Raw genomic sequence first — 22,154 nt, 5'->3', positions numbered from 1 at the left:
ACACAGCGCCTATTTATAGGCTTGTTTATTTACTTGGCACAGCCGTTCAAGCGTTGCTAATAGGAGTCGCCAAGCGAAAATAAAAGCACCATTTTGTATACAAACACTGCCGTATCAGCTTTTTCCTTGGCAGTGGCTTTGAGATGTTATAGAATAGGTGCCATATCAGAGAGATGAAACTCAATGAGGTCGGGATGGGTTTGGCGTGAAATCAGAGAAACAATGGGCGCGATTCTTTTTTTTTTTGCGAGAAGGCCTGATTCAGTAGCATTTGCTTATCCACTGCTCAGTATTCAGTCCCTAACGTCATGCGTAAATTACTATGTGCTAGTCTTCACTTACAATCTGATTCGTCGCATTGTAAGTTGTCGGGTGACAAAGCTCACAGATCACCCAGGAAGACATTCACTCCGATCAATTTCATCCGACACTCCAGGCGCACCACCTATTCGAACAATTTACGGATGATTCGTACGGTACTTTCTTGCTGCAAACCTGTGAAAAAAGTTACCTCAAACTGTGACGCAAGATATGTCGTTTCATTCAGAAAATAAAATCTATGAGAACATATAGCCCTAGGTAGAGTAACAAAAATAATACAAAATTTTATGCATTTTACGCATTTTCTTGTTTAGGCTATTTTTGTATTCATTTTGTACCTTTAAGGATGGTCCCTGATGATTAAATGTGTTTAATTTTAGCACCCCACACACGACTCCGGTGATAAGTTCTGGTGCACCTCCATTATTAAAAATGTAATGTAAAACCATAGAATAACGATAAACGCATCTGATTCTACAGTATCTCCTCTTGTTTGCAACGACGACGTCGCTCCACTAATGGAACTGACTTTCTTTCTGTTTCTATGAATAAAATTTTGCCTGGATAGTGTGGAAAGGGGGGGGGGGGGCAGCAACTCAGCAACAACGCATGACCAGAAACACCGACACAAGATTTTTAGCGTACGCTTATTCCCTCCTGTCTACACATGCTATCTACAGTGCATGTAATCACTGAGGCTCGTCTCGGAGATTTCTTAGACGCCATTTGTGAACTGCCGATGGCGCTCGCTGGCTATCGGAACATTCCAACGGTTTAAACACCTCGCCTCTTTCGGGCAGGCACAGACGTTGGCTCTTCGCTAAGGGGCACTGCTTCGCGCTACGCCCGACAGATGGCACGGTGATCACGCGTAAGCCTCCGCGCATGCGCCGAAAATCGTGGCTGCAACCGCATCGCAGACAGACGATGTAACGAGCGCAGAGGTCTGACAGATTTGTCTTTTCCCCGCGATTGCGTCACAATGGAGAGTCGCGGTTTCCGCGAAGCGGGGTTTCCCGCTCCGTAAGCAGCTCCCAAAATGGCGCCCTCCGCTCGGTGCGCCGCACTCTTGAGTAGAGCGGTTTAAGTCAGGGCTCCGGAGGATTTGCGGCATGATTCGCGCGGCGCTCCGCTACCCCCTCGCCCACCTTCTTCACCCACTCTATTTTACCCGAGTTTCTCGAGCCCACTCGCTGGGAGGAGGCAGACGGGGCTAGCGAAGGCCCGTGGAATGCGTAAAAAATGGCGTTCGCGCCCTGCCTCGCTAGCTGCCTGCTCTTGGTGACGTTCCAAGCAGCCCAGGCACGCCCGCTGCCTCGCGGCCGACTCGGCCCGCGGTCTTGGCTCAAAGGAGCGCGGTCCGCTCCCTGCAGCAGCTGCGGGGACGTCGACCACGTGCACGGTTTTCAGTTTCCGCGCAGCGTCGAACGTGCCCCTCGTTCTGCACTCCCGTTATGTAAGCGATGCCGCAACGACGTCGAGAAGACGTCGAAGTCCGACGTGCTTGAACCGCGTGTTTTTGAATGGGGTCCAAGCACCGCAGCGATGAAAGAGAAAAGTTTGCAAACCGGCGCGTGTTTTTTGCTGGCTATCGGGACCGATGCCTCATCATCGATCAACAGTGAAAGGCAGTTGTGGAGACGTGAACAGGATTGTTTGTTGTCGCTTTGCGGCATGTTCGATTTTTTTTTCTGCAGAAGCATTGCCAGTTTGCTTTCCGGGTTCATTGTCGTCGCTGGTGTCACTAACCCGTCTTCAGCAGACAAATAGTTTCAGAAATAACTGAGCTACGGGACAACTTCTAGGTCGGTGACAAAAGGGGTAATTGCCACCGTCTCAGCGTACGCGCGGCGACGTCACAACGTCTTGTTACGCTTATTGGCCGGCGATAGAGCTGACCAATAGCTGTCGCTTTCACTGCTTCGCAAAGCGGGACGAAAAGTAGTTTTCGTGGCGAAAATTCACTACGAGAATTTTCTACCTTCGATGAGCGAAGATCAGGACGCCACTGTGTTTGTGATGGACCACGAGTCGGCGGCTAATGATCGCATTCAAAGACAGCAGGAAGAAATGGGGCTTCATTAAATACGCGCTACCTGACAGGCGATGACGTCTCGAATTCATTAGAGAGCACGGATGCACCACTGCCAACGGGTCTTCATCTTCACTGGCCTGGCAAAGAACATGGAATTAAAGATTTAACGATTGAAAACCAGTCTACGCACATTCCGACTTGTTACATGTCAGATATAGCGCACATTTCCGATTGTAGCGCATGCGGAGTTAGTAGACCTGACTGTTGGAAGCGACCATGTTTTGTCCCGTCTCGTTTTGCGCATTCTGAAGTCTTTTGTTGCAGTGAGCACCGCATTAATATCGCAGCTCTGCTGGTAGCTATTCGTCAAAGTATGCCGAAGATAAAGTCAGGGCTTCATCTTGGGAGTCACTGGGGTGCCCTCGCGCCTGGACTATTACGACAACGTAACGTATATATCTGGCACTGCTTGAGAAGACACGCCGTTATGCTAATAATTTTATATAATTTCGAAGAGTTGATATTTGTGGGTTTTGGTGACGAGCTATCAAGGCGTGCGCACGTAAAAACCGACATTTGTGCTAGCTACGTGCGGATCTCTTTCTAAATGCATAACTTCCTTAAAAAAATAAAGTCGATCTGCATGTCGAGCATACGTACATGTCTCAACTCTGAAGCATACAAGTATACCGCTGCGATTTGACATTTGGAAACAAGAGAAATGATTTTTCCTTTGCCAACGATTGTCCAGCATGTGCATCATAATTCAGCAGATATGAAGCAGGCTGTTGGACGCCCAAAGCGTGAGCCAGGGCACTAGGGCTGAACGTACTTAGTTTCTACAGGGTGTAGCGTGTACAATGCAGCTTCAAAACATTATCATTCATTCATTCATTCATTCATTCATTCATTCATTCATTCATTCATTCATTCATTCATTCATTCATTCATTCATTCATTCGATCAGCAGATACCATAAACGCAGGGAACCAACCTGACACTTGTTAACTGCTTGTAAAGGCTTCCAAGCTCTAAGCTGTGAAATATTCTTCTGGTTAAAAATGCCTTGAAATAAATAAGAAAAATAGAAGACGATGACAAAGCCGGCCTTTTTTTCTCGTCTTTAACATGCCTTCATCGTACTCACACTACTGTCTGTTTACACGAAATACGGGCGCCAGTCAACGTTCACACACCTCAGCATATAGCGTCTCTGGCCTCGGTTAAAATGTGCAACACTTTACTGAAACAGGCCCCGCAACAGCAGGGTACGGGATAGCAAGTCCGGAAGTCCCGCACACAGAATTAGCCTGGACGTCCGGGCAAGCAGTGACCGGAGGGCCACTTTTTTTTCTTCAGTCTCCCCTCGCGGCACATCCCCGCCTTCTTTTCCCTCGCCCCGCAAACTCTGGCCGATCCGTTGTCTCTCGCGTCCGTATTTTTAGATCGAGACAAACACATTCGCGGAAAGTACGTCAGACGGCGGTGCACGTCACGCCCTGAAGGCCCCCGTGACAGTTTGTGTCTACCGTGCGCGGTCTCAAAGCAACGCCGCCGATACAGCGGTGTCAACAGCCTGGAACGAAACCCGCGTTCGTGCGAGATGCGGTCCAAAAGCGCGAGAGTCGCGACTGGCTGTTTTGCCGGAGACGCGCTGAGTCACTGCCGTGGGGACGACAGGAAGAACAGAGCGCGAGACTTGACCTTTCGCGCTAGGTAGGATTGAGCTGCTCTCCGATAATCCTCGCACCTATTGCTGAGTCGCACCGGAGCTTTCGCATCATAGTGATGGGTGAGTGGTTATACAGTTAAACCTCTTTATAACGAAGTCGAAGGTGCGCGGCGATTACTTCGTTACAGCCAGTCTTGACCGAGCTTTCAAGTGGAATCGTCATTCCTTCGTTATATCCATTGTTTCGTGGCAAACCATTTTGTTATAACGAGGTTCGACTGTAGCGCCGCCGCGGGTGTGATATCCAACTACGACGGTCGGCTTTCGTTCCAGGCGACTTCTGGAGAGAGTGGAGAGAGGTGTGACTTCTGCAGGTAGTGAACTACTTGCTGAGATGAGATGTAATCCGGAGCATTTGATTAATTCCTAACGAATATCCAACGATGCTGCTGCCGGGCTTAAACAAATGGCATTACGGAATCCCACATTTTACTTGCGCCGCAATTTTGTTTCTAATATACCTGTACAAAACTCGTTTTGTATCAAAAGCGTGTTCTTCCAAGATACTTCCGAGTCACAGGAAGGCTTGTACAGACATCCCGCGGTTAATTATAACGCTGAAGCGCATGTAATTACGTTAATGTTCGAACTGCTGGGCGCATTTCGATGTAGCGACTGGCATAGCTCCAATGCTAGAGAAACGCTTGTGCCCTTACAACGCACCACTGATGTCTGTCGTTTAGCATAAAAGATTGTCTTGACTTATGAACGTAAAACGCAAATAAGCGAAATAATTCCCCCTGCCCCCTAGAAAAAAACACATGCAAAAAGCTTAGCACTTGCAGTGCTTCAAGAACATAAAAGCCAGCAGGACCTTTAACATCGCCTGATCTTACAGTCCTTACGAAAGTGCTTCACTAGGGGCTGACATTGTGATAATGAACGGGTTAACTGTGTAATATTTTGCCATTTATGCACACACAAAATGAGGGCATTTAGCCTCGTAAATGACCAATATACGATCACATGCAAGTCCACGTGTAATAGCTGAAATTTCTTAAGACCGGCTAACAGAAAGCAGAGTTTCATCAACAGGTTGGTCACTGAGCTTCACTGGTCACTGAGCCACACGTTGGCCCCTCTCTGCATTTCTGTTGAATTCCTCGCAAGAGGAGCAGACACATTAACATGTGCATGGACGCCATCGTGAATTCATGGCATGAACAAAAGTCCTCTAGAACTTAAGCCTACAATTTTAAGTGCCCGAGAGACGAGCAGTTCGTTAGCTCAAAATTTACATGGAAAGATTGCAATGGAACGTGCAATTGCAAAAATTTGTTTTAATACCGATGCGGAGGGGTATGGTATGCATGGTATGGTGCTGCCCTGTACGATACGGTACGGTACGATACGATACGATACGGTACGGTACGGTATAGTATGATATGGTATGGTATGGTACGGTATGGTATGATATGGTATGGTTTGGTATGGCATATGGTATATGATGTGACATTTATGAAAGCTGTTAGCTCACATTACCACCGCACGTGGTGGCCATTCTCCTTCAACTGAGGGCATTTTAAATTGCATTTGCTCGAAGGAAATTGTGCAGCTGAAGACGGCGTTTGGCAGCTTAACTCATAAATATTGGCCAGTTTAAGCCACAACTGTACTAACAGACGTAATAAGGGGTCTGCCGACCATCATGGACAGCTCTTCAAGAACTGTACGCGCGTCGGGATGAATAGTGAAAATTTGACGAAGCTCAATAAATTTTAATGTTTTGTTGTCCTGAAGGTAAATTCAGATGTGAAGGCTGTCATTGGTTGGCTTCTTTAAAAAAGGACCGGGGACATGCCGGCGACATCAAATACGATTTCCCCCGTTGGCTTTTACAGGTCCAGGGTCAGAAAGCTTCAAATAACTGCGCACCTTTACCGAGTGACTGAAGAAAAAAGCAGCTTAGCGCTAGCAAAACGTGGCTAGTAGCGACAGTCTGCACGCCACAAGGCTCGTGCAGGCTGACCGCAAACAACGCAGCGGACTGTATTTTCGGACTGCCAGCGGCCTTGACGAAGGAACCGGGGCGAAGAGAAAGCAGAAGAAAGAAATAAAACCAGGGCGCCGAACTCACCGCATGACGCGTCAGCCTCGTCATCTCTCGGCGTCTGCTCCGCATTCTCCGGTGTCAGTTCAACGGCCGCGACATTCGGCGGTTCACTAACCGACCCTTTCGGTTCGACCACCGCTACAGCGTCGGCTACCGGGACGCCATCTGGAGAGTCTGCAGTGCTCGTTGCTGCTGCTTCGGCTTTGGCGCTCGCCGATTCAAGTTCCTTGGATGCCTTCTTAGCGCTTCGTTTCGAGCCAACGCTACCGCCGCTGCTAGTGCTACTAGAGCTGCTGGCGACCTTTATCTTGGAGGCCTTCTTGACCTTCTTGACTTTCCGCGGAGCCTTCAAGGGCGGTTCACCGCTGGACGCGTCGGGTGTTGCCGGCGACAAGGGAGGAGTTCCGACTACTGCGGCAGGAGAAGTTTCGGTTTTAGGAGAGGATAGTGGAGTGGGTGCAGTGGAACACAGTGGGCTCACTGGAGCGGATCGATTCGATTCAGATTCCTTGCTTCTCCTGATCTTCTTGAGGAGCTTGTCCGCTTTGCCTTCTTCCGAGCCCGCACGTGGTGGTGGCGTGGGCAGGTGCGGCTTGTCTGACAGCGGCGACGGCTTCTCTGGCAGCGCTGGAGGACGCTTCGTCTGCGGTAGGGAAGTGGGAACGGCAGGTTTCGATCCGGTGCGCGGAACTTTCTCTGCCTCAACACTGGCGGGTGCCGCTACAGCTGCTGCCGCATCTTTCCTTGGTGGGACTGGAGGAGTAGACGCAGCTTCTTGAGGCGACTTTGGAAGTGGCGTGGTTTCTCGAGGCTTTGTCGCCGCAACGGGCTCCGGAGGAGCACACAGCGGTATCGGCTGTCGCTTTTTGAGCTCTAGCCTTCCTTGGGGTTCTTTCGACTTGAACTCGAGTCTGCCCAACGGCTCCTTCTTACGGAACTCCAGCATTCCCAGGGCTGGTTTCTTGCTGGTCTCTGCATCTTTCTTTGCTTTGTCAACGACACTGTCAGGCTTTGCTGGGACGGCTTTCGTCTGTGGGACCGCAGTGGTTGCAGCGTCCTTTGCGGTCGTCTTCGGAGGCTCGACAGCGCGTGGTTTCTCTTCGGATGCGACTTTTATCGGTGGCTCCTGCTGCTGGAATGCTGGTTTCTTATCCCGCTGATTGGACAAGGAAGTAATATTAGTTTGCTGTTTTTCTTTGATTTCAGTCTGGGCTTCTACCGGAACGCGTGCTTGTGCATCAGTGGCGTTTGCCGCGCTCAGCGACTTCATGTCTTGCGTTTTAGGTTTTGCATGGTTTTGAGCGTGCACTTTCGTCGCACTTTCCGGCGCTTTACTGAAAGGCTTGGGCTTTCCTCGAGGTTCCGGAGTGGGTGGCTGGCTGGACTTGGGCTGTGGACTTGCGGATCCTGCCTTGGCATCTTTTTTAACTTTTGCTTGCTCTTGCTCAGCTTTTCGACCAGTCTTAAGCTGAGCAAGAGAAGCAGAGATTTTACTCGCCTTCGTCGCTTTCTTAGCTCCTGGCAACGCTGTTGCTGCAGTAGCTGTTGGCGCCTTTGTGTCCTGTGTGGGCTGTTTTGCGTCGTTATCACTTTTCTTCGGCGTAAGCTCTAGCGTTATTACAGCGGGTGAGATTTCGCGTGTCCTCCCTTGTAGCGACTCGTCAGTTGTGTCATCACAGTGGCCGTTGGGCGTCGGGAGGCAGTGCACAACACTCTCCACACGGTCAGGTGTAGGACTCACGTCTCCGGGAGACCCTTTGCCCTTTGCACCCTTCTTGAGTTTCACAACCACAGTCTCGTATATCTCGCTCACTTTCGGAAGTTCGATGGTAGGCGTTATTTCGCCTTCCTTTGAGTGCTTCTCAGCTGGACATTCAGGTACGGTGCCATTAGGCTTAGGCGCGCTGTCGCGCCTGCGCTGCGCTGAGCGGGCTAGTCTTTCCGACTCTTGAGGTACGCTTGAAGTAGCAGAGTTTAGGCGCTCCTCAGAGTCGTCTCGGTTCCTCATTCTACGTCTTCTACCGAGGTTATCATTCGCAACGTCGTTCTGGGAACTTTTTAAACTCTCCTTGCCTGTTACGGGGAGCAGCTCGCGGCGAATCTCTTCGGCAGCTGCAGGTGGTGAGTCGAAACCTAACATGTCTTCGAAGTCGACAGGTGACTGACCCGATTGCCCCTCCTTGAAGCTTCCAATGCCTGAGTCGACGGAACGCGTGCTGTGTCCCGACTCGTCTTGTCTCGTGCGCGAGACAACCGGACTGGACTCATGCAACGTCGGGTCCTCCCTGAACTTCACCACTTGTCTATGTCTTGTAATGATGCCCATAGACTCTCTCCGTTCTTTGGAACCCCTCGCTGGCCGGTGGTACTCCTTCAGGGCAGGACGTTCGCGAATGACGGGCTTGTACTCGTCGTACCAAGACGACGCGTACGTAGACTTGTAGTAGCTGGACATGGGCGACGGACTAGACTCGCGGCCCATGCGGCGTGGAGGCGGCGTCATTCCCCTCGCGGGAGATCTGCAGCGGTGATGGAAATCAGAGCCACCCAGGCTGGACAGCACGTAGTTGGCCGTCGAAGCCAGCGCCGACGAGCTAGGCCTGAAGAGACACTCCGATGAGCCCCAGCTGCTGTCCCGAAACCTACGGGACAACGGCGGGTTCCGTGCCCTGTTGAGGTCCAGAGAACTTTGATGCAACCCGGCCCTCGAGCGCGAAGGTATGTCGAACGGCGTCGATGAGAGGGTGGTGAAGGCAGAGCTTCCGAATAACGGCGGACCCCCAAGAGGGGTCCGGGCTCGTCTCTTCACCGAGGACATGATGGCAAGGCGAGCACCACGGAGCGAAGTGAAAGAGCGGGTGTTGTGCCGCTCGTCTGAAGCACAGGCGGGGTCCGGAGAGCGCGCTAGGAATGCACGTCTTCAATCACTTCCGTGCCGGCAGCTTGATGGCGGGGCAAAGCAGGCGGAGCGGGTCGACTCGGTGACATCCGGACGGGAGGGCGAGCCCGCGCGCCCGCAGCACGGGAACACGAACAAACACAATGGCAGGCAAGGACCGTCTCCAGAAGTGCCGGCACTGAGAGGAGCTTCGAAAGGTTCGCGGCGTTGGTTCCTGCTACTGACCGCTATGTCGCGCTAGTGCGACGTCAGGCCGTACTGCTCTACGTCAGGTGTCTCCTTCAGCGCGGCGCTGCGCGGTCCGCGCGCCACGAAGGAGATTGCGACTCTGCCGAGGTCCCTGCTTGTGCCGCGCGCACGGGGAGAGAAGAGAGGGCTGCTGGAGTTGTGGCACCAGTGCGGCTTTCTGGCCGGGGCGAGGAGGGGCAGCGTTGCAGGGAGAGAGAGAGAGAGGAACAGAAGAGAGTGCAGCAGCTGTGTTCGAAAATATCGCGCCCACCTACCGCTACCACCTTGGGCCGCGCGGGCAGCAAGAAGTCCGCGCGCGCTCGGGGTTCCCTTCCACCTGGAGCCAGGCCAGGGTTGCGGGAGAGGAGGACTTTGGGATGTGGAGAACACGGGCTGCCACAGGCCGTTCGCTGCCACACGCCAGGCAGCTCGGGTGGCTTTTTAGAATGCGCACGTGCAGCTGTCTTTACCGGCTTGTAGGCGGCCGCGGTGCTGCGGGAGTTCTTACTATGGACAGAGGAGTGCCGGGCACGGGCTGTTGTATGCATATCAAGAGCTATGTCAACAGCATCTCCAATACGCAAAGCCGACACAGACGAAAGAAAAAAAATGGTCAAGAGAGTTGTGGTTAACGTTGATGTTTGTTTTGATGTCGCCTTTCTCTATGAGTGAGCCGAAAGTATTAAAACCGCAGCTTGGTTAGAGAACGTGATCATTTCTCCAGGGCAGTTTGTGTTACGCTAGCGTCATGGATAGCGTACGCTATCTATGACATTTATTATTTTCATGACTAAAACCATCGTGGTTCAATTCTGGCATTTGGTTCTTGGCCGCAATGCTTGCATTTAGGGCGTAGCCCCGTTGACAGGAGACCTGGGCCGTTTCTCTTCAACCAGAGTGCTCAGAATGAAAGGTGGGTTACTGAGGGTGAAACTTTCACATTCGGCTAGTAAAGAATATAACTTTTACACGCCGCTTTTGACCATACAGTTTTATTCATGCCACCTCTGATGGCAAGAGAAGCGTGATGGATTAACACACAGGTCTTCAGCGCATCACTCAGAAAGCAAACCCAGAACGTTCCTTAGTAGGGCTAGTTGGTGCAGGTTTGAGTACATGTTTAGGAAACAAAGTGTATATGCAAAGTATAAAACAAGAGGAAACGCAGAAGAAGAAGCACAGCTCGAATCTTTTGTTGTTTGTTTTTGTTGTTAATAGACGTTCACTGCGACTGTTTATTTGAATACTACGAACCGAAGCCGTTGCCCAAGCAGAACACAACCAACAATTCTGCACAAAAGTATTTTTGAGCGGGAAACAGTCTATGAGCGCAATTTTTTTCATATAATCTAATAATTTGCTATTACAATCAATATATCCGCTAATCACCCGACGTCAAGTTAATGCTTTTTTGTCTTCAAAAGCGTTTCGTATTGGTTTTCCATGGGAATCGTATTTAAAAAACAGATTTTGGTACATATCAGAAGAATCTACCATTACCTTGAATATTTCCGCAAAATACCTTACAATATTCAAATTTTCAAAAATCTTTTCCGAGAATGTTTGACATGAAGGCTGTGTAATGAAATAAAAATTACAAGAAATAAAATAATGCATAGAAACAGATGAATGGAAAATTAGGAGCAGTAAAAAAGTTCACCTAGCAGGTCCTTCACAGAATGACTCGTTTCAAATAATATATAAAAAAAATAGTTGAGTTCCGCATTCGGGGGAACTGTACTTGAACTGTTTTTCGTGCAACTAGTGGGACTAGGAACGTTCATTTACGTTTTGCGTTTTCTTATTGCTTATAGTTTCGGAAGTGACGCGCATCGGTCGGTTATATCTTTCATCAAATTAGTCGCCATTTTATTTTCCTGGACAGCGATATTTAACTAGTCGTGATTTGCTGCTGCAACTCCTGAAACATCAAGCGCAACAGATCTTACAAAACTGCTGATGCTATACTGGCTATTGTCGGTACCAGAGCTAACAGGGCTGTCATTACAGATAACGCATATTAGTTGTGTTTTTAATGCTGGTGGCATTGCAGTAGCACTTCTGTGCTGTATTATAGTGCGACGTTAAGTTAGGCAATGCTACAGTGCAAAATCTACCGGGGGCATTTAAGCCTTATTACGTGCTATGGATTCGAAAGCATTGTGTACTATGCTGCTGTTTCCGTTGCTGCGTTTCTAGTTCGTGTGTTTGTGTAACTTAGTTCGCGTTGGCCACCATACCGCACACCATTCGCACCTCCGTGAGTTAATGCCCATATATGCTGAACTATAGGTCATATGGCGGCGAGTATAGTCATACCACTACTAGCGCAGTGGCGCAGTACGACGCTCCTCCGAGCTTACCTGAGCTTACCCGAGCTCACCCGAGCTACTACTCGAGCTACCTGCCATTGTCTGCCGCTTTAGTGGCGCTCCTCCGAATTTACCCGAGTTTACCCGAGTTACTATCGAGTAACGGGGTTATCGAGTAACTCGAGTAACTCGGGAAGCGTCCACACTTTCTGCTCACACTTTCTGTTAACACTTCCTGTTAACGCTACGCGTGAGCAAAGTAATGGTTACGCATAAAAATACGATCCTCCATAAAACGGAGCTGTTCGGAGTGATTGTAATACTCCTATATGGCAATGTCTTCAAGTAAGGCTAACTCTTTGCAGAAAAAAATATTTACAGGCATAGTACGCGCACAGCACTGCTTTGATCACGGGTATGAAAACCACCGCGGCAGTTATTATTCAATACTGTAATTAAGCAGCAATTAACAAATCACTGTTTAGTGAACGGGGCTTCAGTGGGAAAACCGAAGTATCTAAGCCGGCTCGCTAAAGTTTTGTCAGCTCTAGTGTTTCTCCCCTCCTACCTTTCTGCCTTTTTACTTTGAGATGAATTTACTGCCAGACGAAACGGGATGTTGCGAAGTAATGCAGTCTGGCTATTTGGTGAGACATCAATGAAAATTAAACGCAAAAACACACGCCACAGAGAGGAGCATACAGACGAAGCGCTAACTTACTAGTGACCTGTAGTAACACGAGGGAGAAAATAAATACGCTAAGGAACATCTCAAAGTGCTACTGTAGAAGGAAACAAAGCCTGTGTCATGAGTGGAATTATATTGGAGGCAATAATTTCACGCGAGACAAAAACATGCAGGTGTCGTCGCTGAACGGAAGCAAACAGACGCTGATACACTGAGGCATTCAGGAGAAGCGGCTGTTATCTTTGACTTAAAAGTTGCAACTCCTTACCAGGGAGGTTAAGAGATGACGCGTTAACACAGATGTGGAGCCCTGCCTTGCTGATCGCCAGGGCTCCAGGGGTATTTCTAGTATGCCTATAAGCTGTAGGCCCTCATTGCGGAGTGGCACCAAACAATAGACCGCATCTAGGGGCACAGGTTATGCAGAGGGAGGTGCGCGCCAATGTTGGAATTCAGGGCCCCTGCATATATTCCTTCAGCCGGTCATCTAGACAGCGCCGTCTGTCCGATATAAACACTCCAGGAACTAAGGTGCACCTTATTCACTGCTACAGGAGTGGAACCTTTCTGAAGGGTCCCATATGACTATTTCCACAATTCCGCACGTTCTCGATAAGACTCACAAAGAAACAATAGCGAACATGCGGAGTACATACGGACAGAAGTTGAAATTAATACAGGCTCCGTATGAAGTCACAGACACAGCCTAGATAATAATGATGTGGAGCCTGCATGGAAATGACGCGGAATGTGACAACGGAGGTGTATGGAAAGGGTGCGATTTCCTCCGTATATGGAGTTGTTATTCACATAATTTGATATCCGGCCCACATACGGAACGTTTCATATCGCAAGTGGCGTATTCGGTGTTGTGTTTGGCGTCAGATACGTCCTTTTGGCTAGGCGCTCGCTGTCCAATGTGTGTAAGCTGAAAATGTAGGGAAGGTCTGTGAAGACAACATCGACTCCAAATCTTTTTGATACCCTTTTCATATTTTGTGGACACGAGCGAGGACTTCAACTGGTTTTTGCCGCGTCTTCCCTTTTCTGCGTGGAAAAAAAAAATCCACCAGGCCCGCTCTCAGATTTCCGGAGTTTCTGTTGCCTTCTAAACCGGCAAGTGAACACATTCAAACAAAGGGAGTTCCCATATCCCACAATAAAGCAGACAAATAGATGGAAATTTTGCAGTTTTGTTACGCTAACACACATCTATTAAATAACATTACTTGTCACGTTTGTGGAAACAGGCACTTGCTGTCGTCCTGAAAAACAGCATCTGCCATCTTTCAACAGTGGCTTAGATATGCGAACGTAATGTTCGCGCAAACTGACAAACCAAAACACGGCTAGACTATCCGTTCCTCCACTTGCCCAAGTGACTACGGTACATCTCTCAATTATTAGACCGTTGACAAAAAAAAAAAATAGAGCGTATGCTGGTCAGGCTCACCTGAGTCACATGACCATACAGGATATTATCATTGGCGAGCGGGTGAAGCCGACGTTGACGTCATTTACACCGTATACTGTCCCAGATGCAGCACTCCCGAGGGAGGAAAAATCTGGGCCGCAGCAAAAGATGCAGTAGCACGCTTTAAACTGCAAGACGGCGTCGCAGTGTCTGCGGCGTGGAACTCCGCGGAAAGATTGCCGTGGGAAGGAGCCAATGCAAACAGGAGGAGATGCGAACGATAATTTCTTTCACGTCCCTCCTGCCAGAAACGTGCTCAGTGGGCGGGCGACAATTTTTCACATCAGAGCTCTCCCGCCAGAAAGATTGGGACAGATGCCAAAGCAGAACTTTCCCCCAACTTTTACATTAGTAACAAGAAAACAAAAGCACGAAAGGACCCAAAATTGAGGAGCGGTAAAGGACAAGAATAATTGAGGTTTCCACAAATTCTTTTCTGAAGGAACATTTATCCAGAGCCCCTCGTTGGAACCTCATACGCCTTGGTAAATTTTCTTAACTTCATGTACGCGCAGAAGACGAGTGTCCCGAAACTAAAAGAAAAAAAAAACTTAGGAAATGTAAAAAAAGTTATGGTACATTTGCGTATTTAGGCCAAATGTGAATTAGGTGAGCTAGCAATTCGATTTTCACTTGGGTTTCGGTGCGCAGATCGAGTGTTCACGGATGGCAGTTGTTCGGATAGTGATGATGAGTTCATGTCCATATTGGTCATTCTCTCCGTTACATTCAAAGATTCCTCTGGGTCTTCCTACCACACCTGGCGCAGTGTTGCAGCGGTTAACCGATGCGCTACTACTCTGCGATGGCAGGTGCTGCCAGCGGTGGGACTTGGGTTGCTTTGTTTGGGCTGCGATCCAGGTTGCTGTTCTCGAGCAGCCTCTCGCGCTGAATTGAGGTGCCATACCTACCGCGGTGGCTCAGTGGTTGAGGCGCTCGTCCACTGATCCGGAGTACCCGGGTTCGAACCGAACCGCGGCGGCCGTGTTTCGATGGAGGCGAAACGTAAAAGGCGCCCGTGTGCTGTGCGATGTCAGTGCACGTTAAAGATCCCCAGGTGGCCGAAATCGTTTCGGGGACCTCCACTACGGCACCTCTCTATTCCTTCCTTCTTTCATTCCCTCTTCTATGCCTTCCCTTAAGGCGCGGTTCGGGTGTCCACCGAGATATGGTAGACAGTTACTGCGTCATTTTTACCAAAGCTAAACCGCCAGCAATCTTTTTTCGTTATATGGGCGGATGGGCGTCGGCTATTCTCGTGAACGGAACTTGCAATGCTGCCGAATTGAAATAGAGTCGCATTGAAATAGGGTCGCTTAATGTGCACTCAAAAGTTTGGGAAATAGAGAAATTAAATAAGCTCTCGTGCATGAATGAATCTGCGTGTCGGATACTGCGCCATGCATTGGCATGCGCGCAAACACGAGTTCCACAACAAGGAGTAGCTCTGTAACACTATTCGATAATGCCAGCATAGGATATACGTCAAGAAGTTTTGAAATTTCTGGAAGAACTCTTGTTCAATTTAGTGACCACCGACCCACGCGGACTTGTCTTGCCACTGTAGGGCTCAGTTCTTTGGGCATAAGGTATAGGCAATGGGGCGAAAGTGTTCTGTATCTATTAATCGGCTCCATATATCTACTTGAATTGCTTGTCGGGACGACCCGATTACTCAATGGGGAGGAGGCCGCTCAAAAAGACCACATGCGCAGTTATCTTCTGACTGTGACGCTTCCTTTGGCATGTGTTATGTATGAGGTGAAAGGGGTACCTGTTGTCTGAATCGTACACCTTTATGGCCGTGGCACAGTCGTACTCTGGTGCCTGTTTATAGTTTGGCAGAACCAATTTATATAAGGGCGGGAGGGCGGAATGCCGGGTGTGTGCAGGCAATCGACAAGATAGCCGGGGAGGGGGGGGGGATGCGGTGCGAGGGTGGACTTACAGATTTTTTTTTCGTGAAGAGCATTCGCATGTTTGCCGAGAACCAGGCGGAGTGTGTCGCTAAGCGGGGGTGCAGCGCCAGAAAATTACGCGCAAACAATTTCAGCGAGCACTGCAGCGTTAGAAAAGAAAAGAACAAATACCGCGAAACGTCTGGTATATTTGATGACTTTCCATAGCACTGCGCAGGGGCGGAGGCACCGTTGCGGAAAACGAAGGGTCTGCTGGCAGGCTCTCAGTGGTGGCAATTCTTGGCCAAGGGCAGGGCAGAAGCACAACTCGCGAATCCCGAGCGTGTCTCTGGGCTAATGACGGCCCTTGCATAATGGTACGAGCGCAGCAATGAAAGCTTGTTTCTCGCTCTTGATGGTCGTTCATCCACTCCTCGTCGTGGGCGGGGGGGATGAGGTCTGGGTGGTCGCTCTTTGTCCGAAGTTCGTGCAAAAGTGATGGGACCCAGGAATCCAGGGAGAATAACAGCGGTCCGCTTCACTGTGTACTGCGTATGGAGCTTTTCAAATTACACTTAATAGAGAGCATTCCTAACAATGCATTCCTAATGATGTTGCTTTTATTGCGTTCTAATATGCCCTTAAAGGTTTTTCTGCACATGTGTTTATTCACGTCCGCTACATGGTCATGGAAAGCAATACCGTCGTTCATACTATAAGCATCCGCATATTTTTTTTAGGCACGACCAAATTGACTTTCATTACTGCGGCGTATAAGTGAAATGTATGCGCAAATTATTGCACTGATAACATGTTTAAACCGCGTCTGTTACCATGGGAGTGAGGATGACACTATAGAATCTCATAAATTTGTTGAAATTGATATTTTTTATTACCTCAGGAATAATTTCGTGAAATGAACTCCTGATGAAAGAAAACAGATATCATAAATGTATCTTTACTGCGGCAGGGAACCCGCATATTAGAAATGGGATAGACAGAGGTGTCAGAAGGTCACCCATGCTCACGCGAGTGGCTGGTCTAAACGGCTCCAGTTTTTTTTGTTGTTGTTAATGCACTATGGTTCTGTGGTGACGTCAGAAAATCCAGTTCATGCGGAACTGTACCAATTCTACCGAGAGTTTTCAAAGGAGGGTGGCATACATGTGGTTTGGTCACCTGCTTGATCCGCTACTGACGGTGTAATAACACCTCCGATACCAAATCAGCTCCAAATCTCTGCTCACGCTTTGTCGTTAAACATTCACGACGTGTGCCGTACTACCTTCGGATGGCTACTATCCGGCCAGGTTATGAAACTGCTGACATTTATCGACCTCTTCAGCAAAGAGGCAAATGTGATTTCCCACCCCGCAACGAGAGGACGAGGCATCGAGTCAAATGCCATGGGCTCCTCGTTGGCAAACACGCTCCTGTCAGTGCATTTGGCGATGCTGCAACAACGGCGCGATGCACGTCGATGACAGTGATGCCCGTGGGCTGGTCGACATCAATAACAAAAGGGATGCACAGACTAAATCAGCCTTAGCACCTTTCTGCTTATCGCTTGCTTCACCGGCTTTGCTGAAACGGACTGCCCTTACGGCCCCTGACAAATAAGTTTTAGAGTGCCAACTAAAAAGCAGAGATCTGATATACCCTACTACGTGCTATAGTTTGGTCCGCGAGAAGTCTCATCAAAATAATAGGTGAGAGGGCATCGGTACTAAGAACGACAACTGCGCACTTGATGCATGTAATCAGAGCTTGAACGCTAGCCAGGTCGGTCAGTTGAAAAAAAAAAAAACTGTGACTTGCCGCCAGGTGTAAGCTCAGAGCCGACTACAGTGTTACCAACGTCCAATTATAGAATATGGTGCCAAATGAGGGCTACTTCTGGCAAGCTCATACTGGTAATGGTTATTTTATGCTTGAGCTATATGCGAGCGTTTCCGGACGAATGATGCAACATAAGGTTTTCTGTACTTGCGCGTTGAAAAGCAATCCTCGCTCCATCATCTCGATTCACAAAGCACTCCTTTATCGCAGCGCAAGATGTGCTGGCCTGCCCCCTACATCGTTCCCTCCCCACCGCACTGAAAAGTACCCTGGCTTCGTGCCTGGTATGTGTATATGCGTATGTATATGCTGCAGAGATCATTGAGAGGTAACCTGTGTCTCATATGGCGACGGTCTTGGGCATGAAGCCGCATCTTGCTGTCCCGTTGACGATAAGTATAGCTATCTTATGGCCGCTATTTTTTTACGCATGTGTGAGAGAGGGCGACGTCTGCTAAAGCTGGCCCGAAGGCATGAAAAAACAGGCAGTTAAGAAACAACGCGCCAGACAGAAATAAAAATATACACAGGAGCGCTGAGCAGTGTTTTCTTTCTACCGCGCGTGTAAGAACTGTGTGCCGAAGGAAAAAAGTAATGTTAAAAGATGAAGAAACAAAGGCAAGAAAGGCATGGCCTGGTCAGCTTCTACACAGAGTGAAAACTCATAGTTATAGAGGCGCACGTTGCAAAGGTGCTCGGGCGGGTTTATTTTAGTTAGGCCTGTGTGGGTCTGGTGTAGTTGGTAAACCATGCTTTACAAAAGCGCGCAGAAAACACACGGACCAGTGGAGATGACAGACAAGCGCTTGTCTGCCGTCTTCACTCATCCGTGTGTTTTCTATGCGTGAATGTGTAAGGCGGGTGTATTCGAGTATTTTATTGCGACAGCGTTAGACTGCACACCAGCGTCTTGCGTTAATCACGCGTGCGACTTGTAGCGTTGTTGCCTTGAGCAGGGTGAAAGTGTGGGCACTGCGTTGGTTGGATTGAACTCGTATGTTCAGCCGCCGCGGTGGCCGAGTGGTTATGGCGCTCGGCTACTGGCCCGAATGACGCGGGTGCGATCCCGGCCGCGGCGGTTGAATTTCGATGGAGGCGAAATTCTAGATGCCCGTGTACTGTGCGATGTCACTGCACGTTAAAGAACCGCAGGTGGTCTAAATTTCCGGAGCCCTTCACTACGGCATGCCTCATAGCCTGAGTCGCTTTGGGACGTTAAACCCCCATAAACCAAACCAAGCTCAGATGTCCAATATTCGTACTGTCGTCTTTGCCGGTATAGGCGTTCCTTCCAGGTAGACCTTGAGTTTCAGGTCCTCATTGATTGGGACGGTCGGTCCGGTTTCGCTTGCCTCTCCAGATTCGCAGCAGTTCCGATTTCTCGGTCGACCATGCGAGTCCTCTTTCTCACAGATATTGCTCTTCACTGGAGGCCACTTCCTGTAGTACGATAAAGTTTTCTCCTCTGCCTTGCGTTAATCACAGAAGTCACGGATCGGTCAAGAACGCGGTGACATCACAACGTCACGTGACCTTGCCCTATGCGCCTACCCAGGACAAACTGGCCACTGTAGAAGCTGGTAATTAAGGTGATTAAATTACATTCAATTACCACCAGCCCTGCGTGGAAATGAGTGCTCGCTGACAGGTGGAAAAAGCGATAACGTCACAAAGTTAGGGGACCATGGCGCGAATATTCAAAACTGAAAAACATGGGGCCAGCATGATTATTTGTGTGCAACTAAAGATACGATACTGACAACATTGCGCATGTGGTGAAAGAACTGACACAGACACATAAACATTTAGTAGCAGCGTTGCTACTAATGATGTCGCATTTCACTATAATTTTTTTTCATTTTTTTTTTCATTCAGTGCAGCTTTTGGCTTAAAAAATATCGAATACACGCCAGTTCTTAAGCAGCCATAGAATCACCGATGATTTCGCACAGAAAAAAAGATTCATACAAAAAGATAGAAAAGATGCAGAGCGCCACTCCAATGATAAGCAAGAGAGATAGAGAGAGGAAGTGATGAAAAGGAAAGGTCTGGAAGTTAGCGAGTAGAAGGCACCACTTGCCGACGCTACTCTTGGATAAGGATAAGGGAATATGAGGGGAAAAAAGAAAAGGATCCTCTGTAAAAAAAGACAGAGTGTGAAATGAATAGTATTAATAATATGTGTTTGGGGAAATGGCGCAGTATCTGTCTCATATATCGTTGGACACCTGAACAGCGCCGTAAGGGAAGGGATAAAGGAGGGATTGAAAGAAGAAAGGAAGGGGTGCCGTAGTGGAGGGCTCCAGAATAATTTCGACCACCTGGGGATCTTTAACGTGCACTGACATCGCACAGCACACGGGCGCCTTAGCGTTTTGCCTCCATAAAAACGCAGCCGCCATGGTCGGGTTCGAACCCGGGAACTCCGGATCAGTAGCCGAGCGGCCGAAACACTGAGCCACCTCGGCGGATAAGAGTGTGAAATGAGGAAGCAAGGAACTTGCGTAGAGCAAATTCGTAGCCTATCCCATAAAAAAGACGCAGTCTAGAATCGAAATAGTTGGTGGGTGGCTGAGCCGAGGATCGCTGTAGCCATCGTTCGAGAATTTTCATCTCGCTTAGCGGGCGCGGATATAGGTCTTAACTAATCAACGCGCAAGGTTCTAAAATATAACAGTAGAAATCGTGAAATACTGTTTGAGAGCAGTGTTTTCGTCTTCACAAAAGCGCAGAGACCCAAGCTGAGAGGCGCGCCCGGAGAAGCGATTATTGCTAGGGCGTCGCAGGCCACCCGGCGCCGCCCTGCAGCGACTTAGGCGAGCGGCTGCGCCAAGCCTCGCTTGGTTGCGAAGCGTTGCGGGCTCTCAAAAAAAAAAAAAAAAGAAACAAAAAAGCCGCGCCTTCTGCTGCGTGCCACCTCAGCATCCGTGAATCGTCTTGCCGCCGGCGTCGCGTAAACAAGTCGTCGGCACACCAAGCCAGTCTTCCCGGACTGACCGACGACGAGCGGATTGCAACACAAGGCCAGGTTTTTTTGTTGCGTCCGGCTCGCCTGTACAAACAAATGGGATCCGTGCGAAAGTGCAAGTCCGTCGAGGACCTCGGTGTTCAGGTCGATTTCTCGCGAGTTCGGCTGAAAAAGTACCAGAAAAGAACAGCACGCGCATAAATAATAAATTGTCGTAATTTTCTGTTTTTCAACTGATAAGAAGACTTGCTGGAAGCCTGTAATGGCTAGTCTGAGGGCTATAAAAAATCAAAAAAGAAGGTACAGCAAGCAACGGCGAAAAAGAAATTAAAAGGCTGGAGAAGACTGAGGCGAAGCGATACTCATTGCGTGCATACCCTGCTAAAATACGAGTTGAGTTACCTTCTCCGCTATGTCTTTCCTCGTAAAACTGTGGTGCTTAAAAGTGCTCTTCGCGGCAAGAGGTTTTGCAGAAGTGGAGAGGCTAAGATGTTTGCTCCTAAGCCGTCTACTCAGACTTTTGTAGAATCCGCGCAAGTGCCAATTTCGGAAGGGTGAGGGTAGCTTTCAGACGCTGGCGACGCAGCACTAGCAGCATAACATGGCCGAGAAACAAATTCCTGGAACTCTAAACCTTTAACAACCGCTTTAGCTTGCACAACTGGTTGGGATAGTTAGTTCATCTTAGCTGACATGAAACACAGCGCTGACGTGGCCGAGCATCGATAGTGGCTTGTCGTGTAATTGCTGTGTCCTCCCTATGGGCCGTTTTACTTGAGGAAGAAAGATCCACATGTATGAACATGCCCCGCAATTCTGGACAAAAGTATTTTTGAACGGGGAAAAGTTTATCAGCGTGATTGTTTCGCATATTGTACGATTTCCTGATAACTATCAATATACCCGGAGATAGCACGTCGACAGGCTTCATTTTTTTTGCTATTAACGTTTTTGCTATCGTCAGAAGTGTTCTCAATTTGTTTTCTATGGCGCCTTTAACACCTCGACGTGAGCGATGAAAACACTAAAGAAGTAAGGTTTGGCTAAGCATCGAAGAAATGACCATTACTTTGGATATTTTTATAACAGTACCGTTCAGTTTTCCATTATTGAAATTTTTTTTTCCAAGAACGTTGGAGATGAGAAGTTCTGGAAGCGTCGATAGTTTCGGTTAAAGTACCCTAATTATGCTTCTGTATCAAGTGACGCGTTATGAAACCATTCCTTGAGTTACCCTGCTCCTTCATACTGTAGAATATCCGATCTTCCAGTTTCTCTGCAGATACGATTCTGTGCGCATCCTTTAGAACTGTAGTGAGGCGTGGCTAAAGAGAAAAAAAATTAAAAAAAGTAAGGGCAGCCACCTCTGGTTTGCTATTGTTGGCGAGGGCCACCAACTATTCGTGGCTTTCATCCAACAACGACTTGTCGTTGAACGCATCAAGACTGCCGTGGGCAAAGGCAAAAACGTTCTGCAGGAGAAGCAACCTACTTTTCTGAACATTAAACAAACGGTGTCTAACAATACACAGACACACAAGCAAGGCACGCATGACCGGAAGTCTGCCTGCTCTGCGTAGGATTTTAAACTGCACCGTGTAGAAAGCAGTTCTGACCCAAAGCTATTCTGCAGTTTCGGTCTGGCATTGGTGATATTGGCATGGAGTGCCAAGAGGTAGTGTAGAATTAAGCTAACCTTTCTTTATA

The 22,154-nt window shown here is 48.7% G+C and overlaps 1 protein-coding gene across 6 annotated transcripts in view; it reads right to left on the bottom strand.

Annotated features, from left to right (window-relative positions):
- LOC144107008 (putative protein kinase C delta type homolog) overlaps positions 1-22,154 on the bottom strand; it is a 387,210-nt gene that overhangs the window by 77,823 nt on the left and 287,233 nt on the right. For 2 of the 6 annotated variants that reach the window (XM_077639980.1, XM_077639981.1), the window contains exon 1: positions 6,166-9,421. The exons of the other annotated variants lie outside the window; for them this stretch is intronic. In XM_077639980.1, coding sequence (XP_077496106.1) covers positions 6,166-8,959 — 2,794 coding nt within the window. In that variant the 5' untranslated portion in view covers positions 8,960-9,421. Of the gene's footprint in view, positions 1-6,165; positions 9,422-22,154 lie in introns of those variants that run through there. 6 annotated transcript variants of the gene reach the window in all.

The sequence above is a fragment of the Amblyomma americanum genome, chromosome 10 (genome assembly GCF_052857255.1).
Source record: "Amblyomma americanum isolate KBUSLIRL-KWMA chromosome 10, ASM5285725v1, whole genome shotgun sequence".
In the NCBI taxonomy this organism is placed as follows: Eukaryota; Metazoa; Arthropoda; class Arachnida; order Ixodida; family Ixodidae; genus Amblyomma; species Amblyomma americanum.
This window is presented reverse-complemented; position numbering and strand designations above follow the sequence as displayed.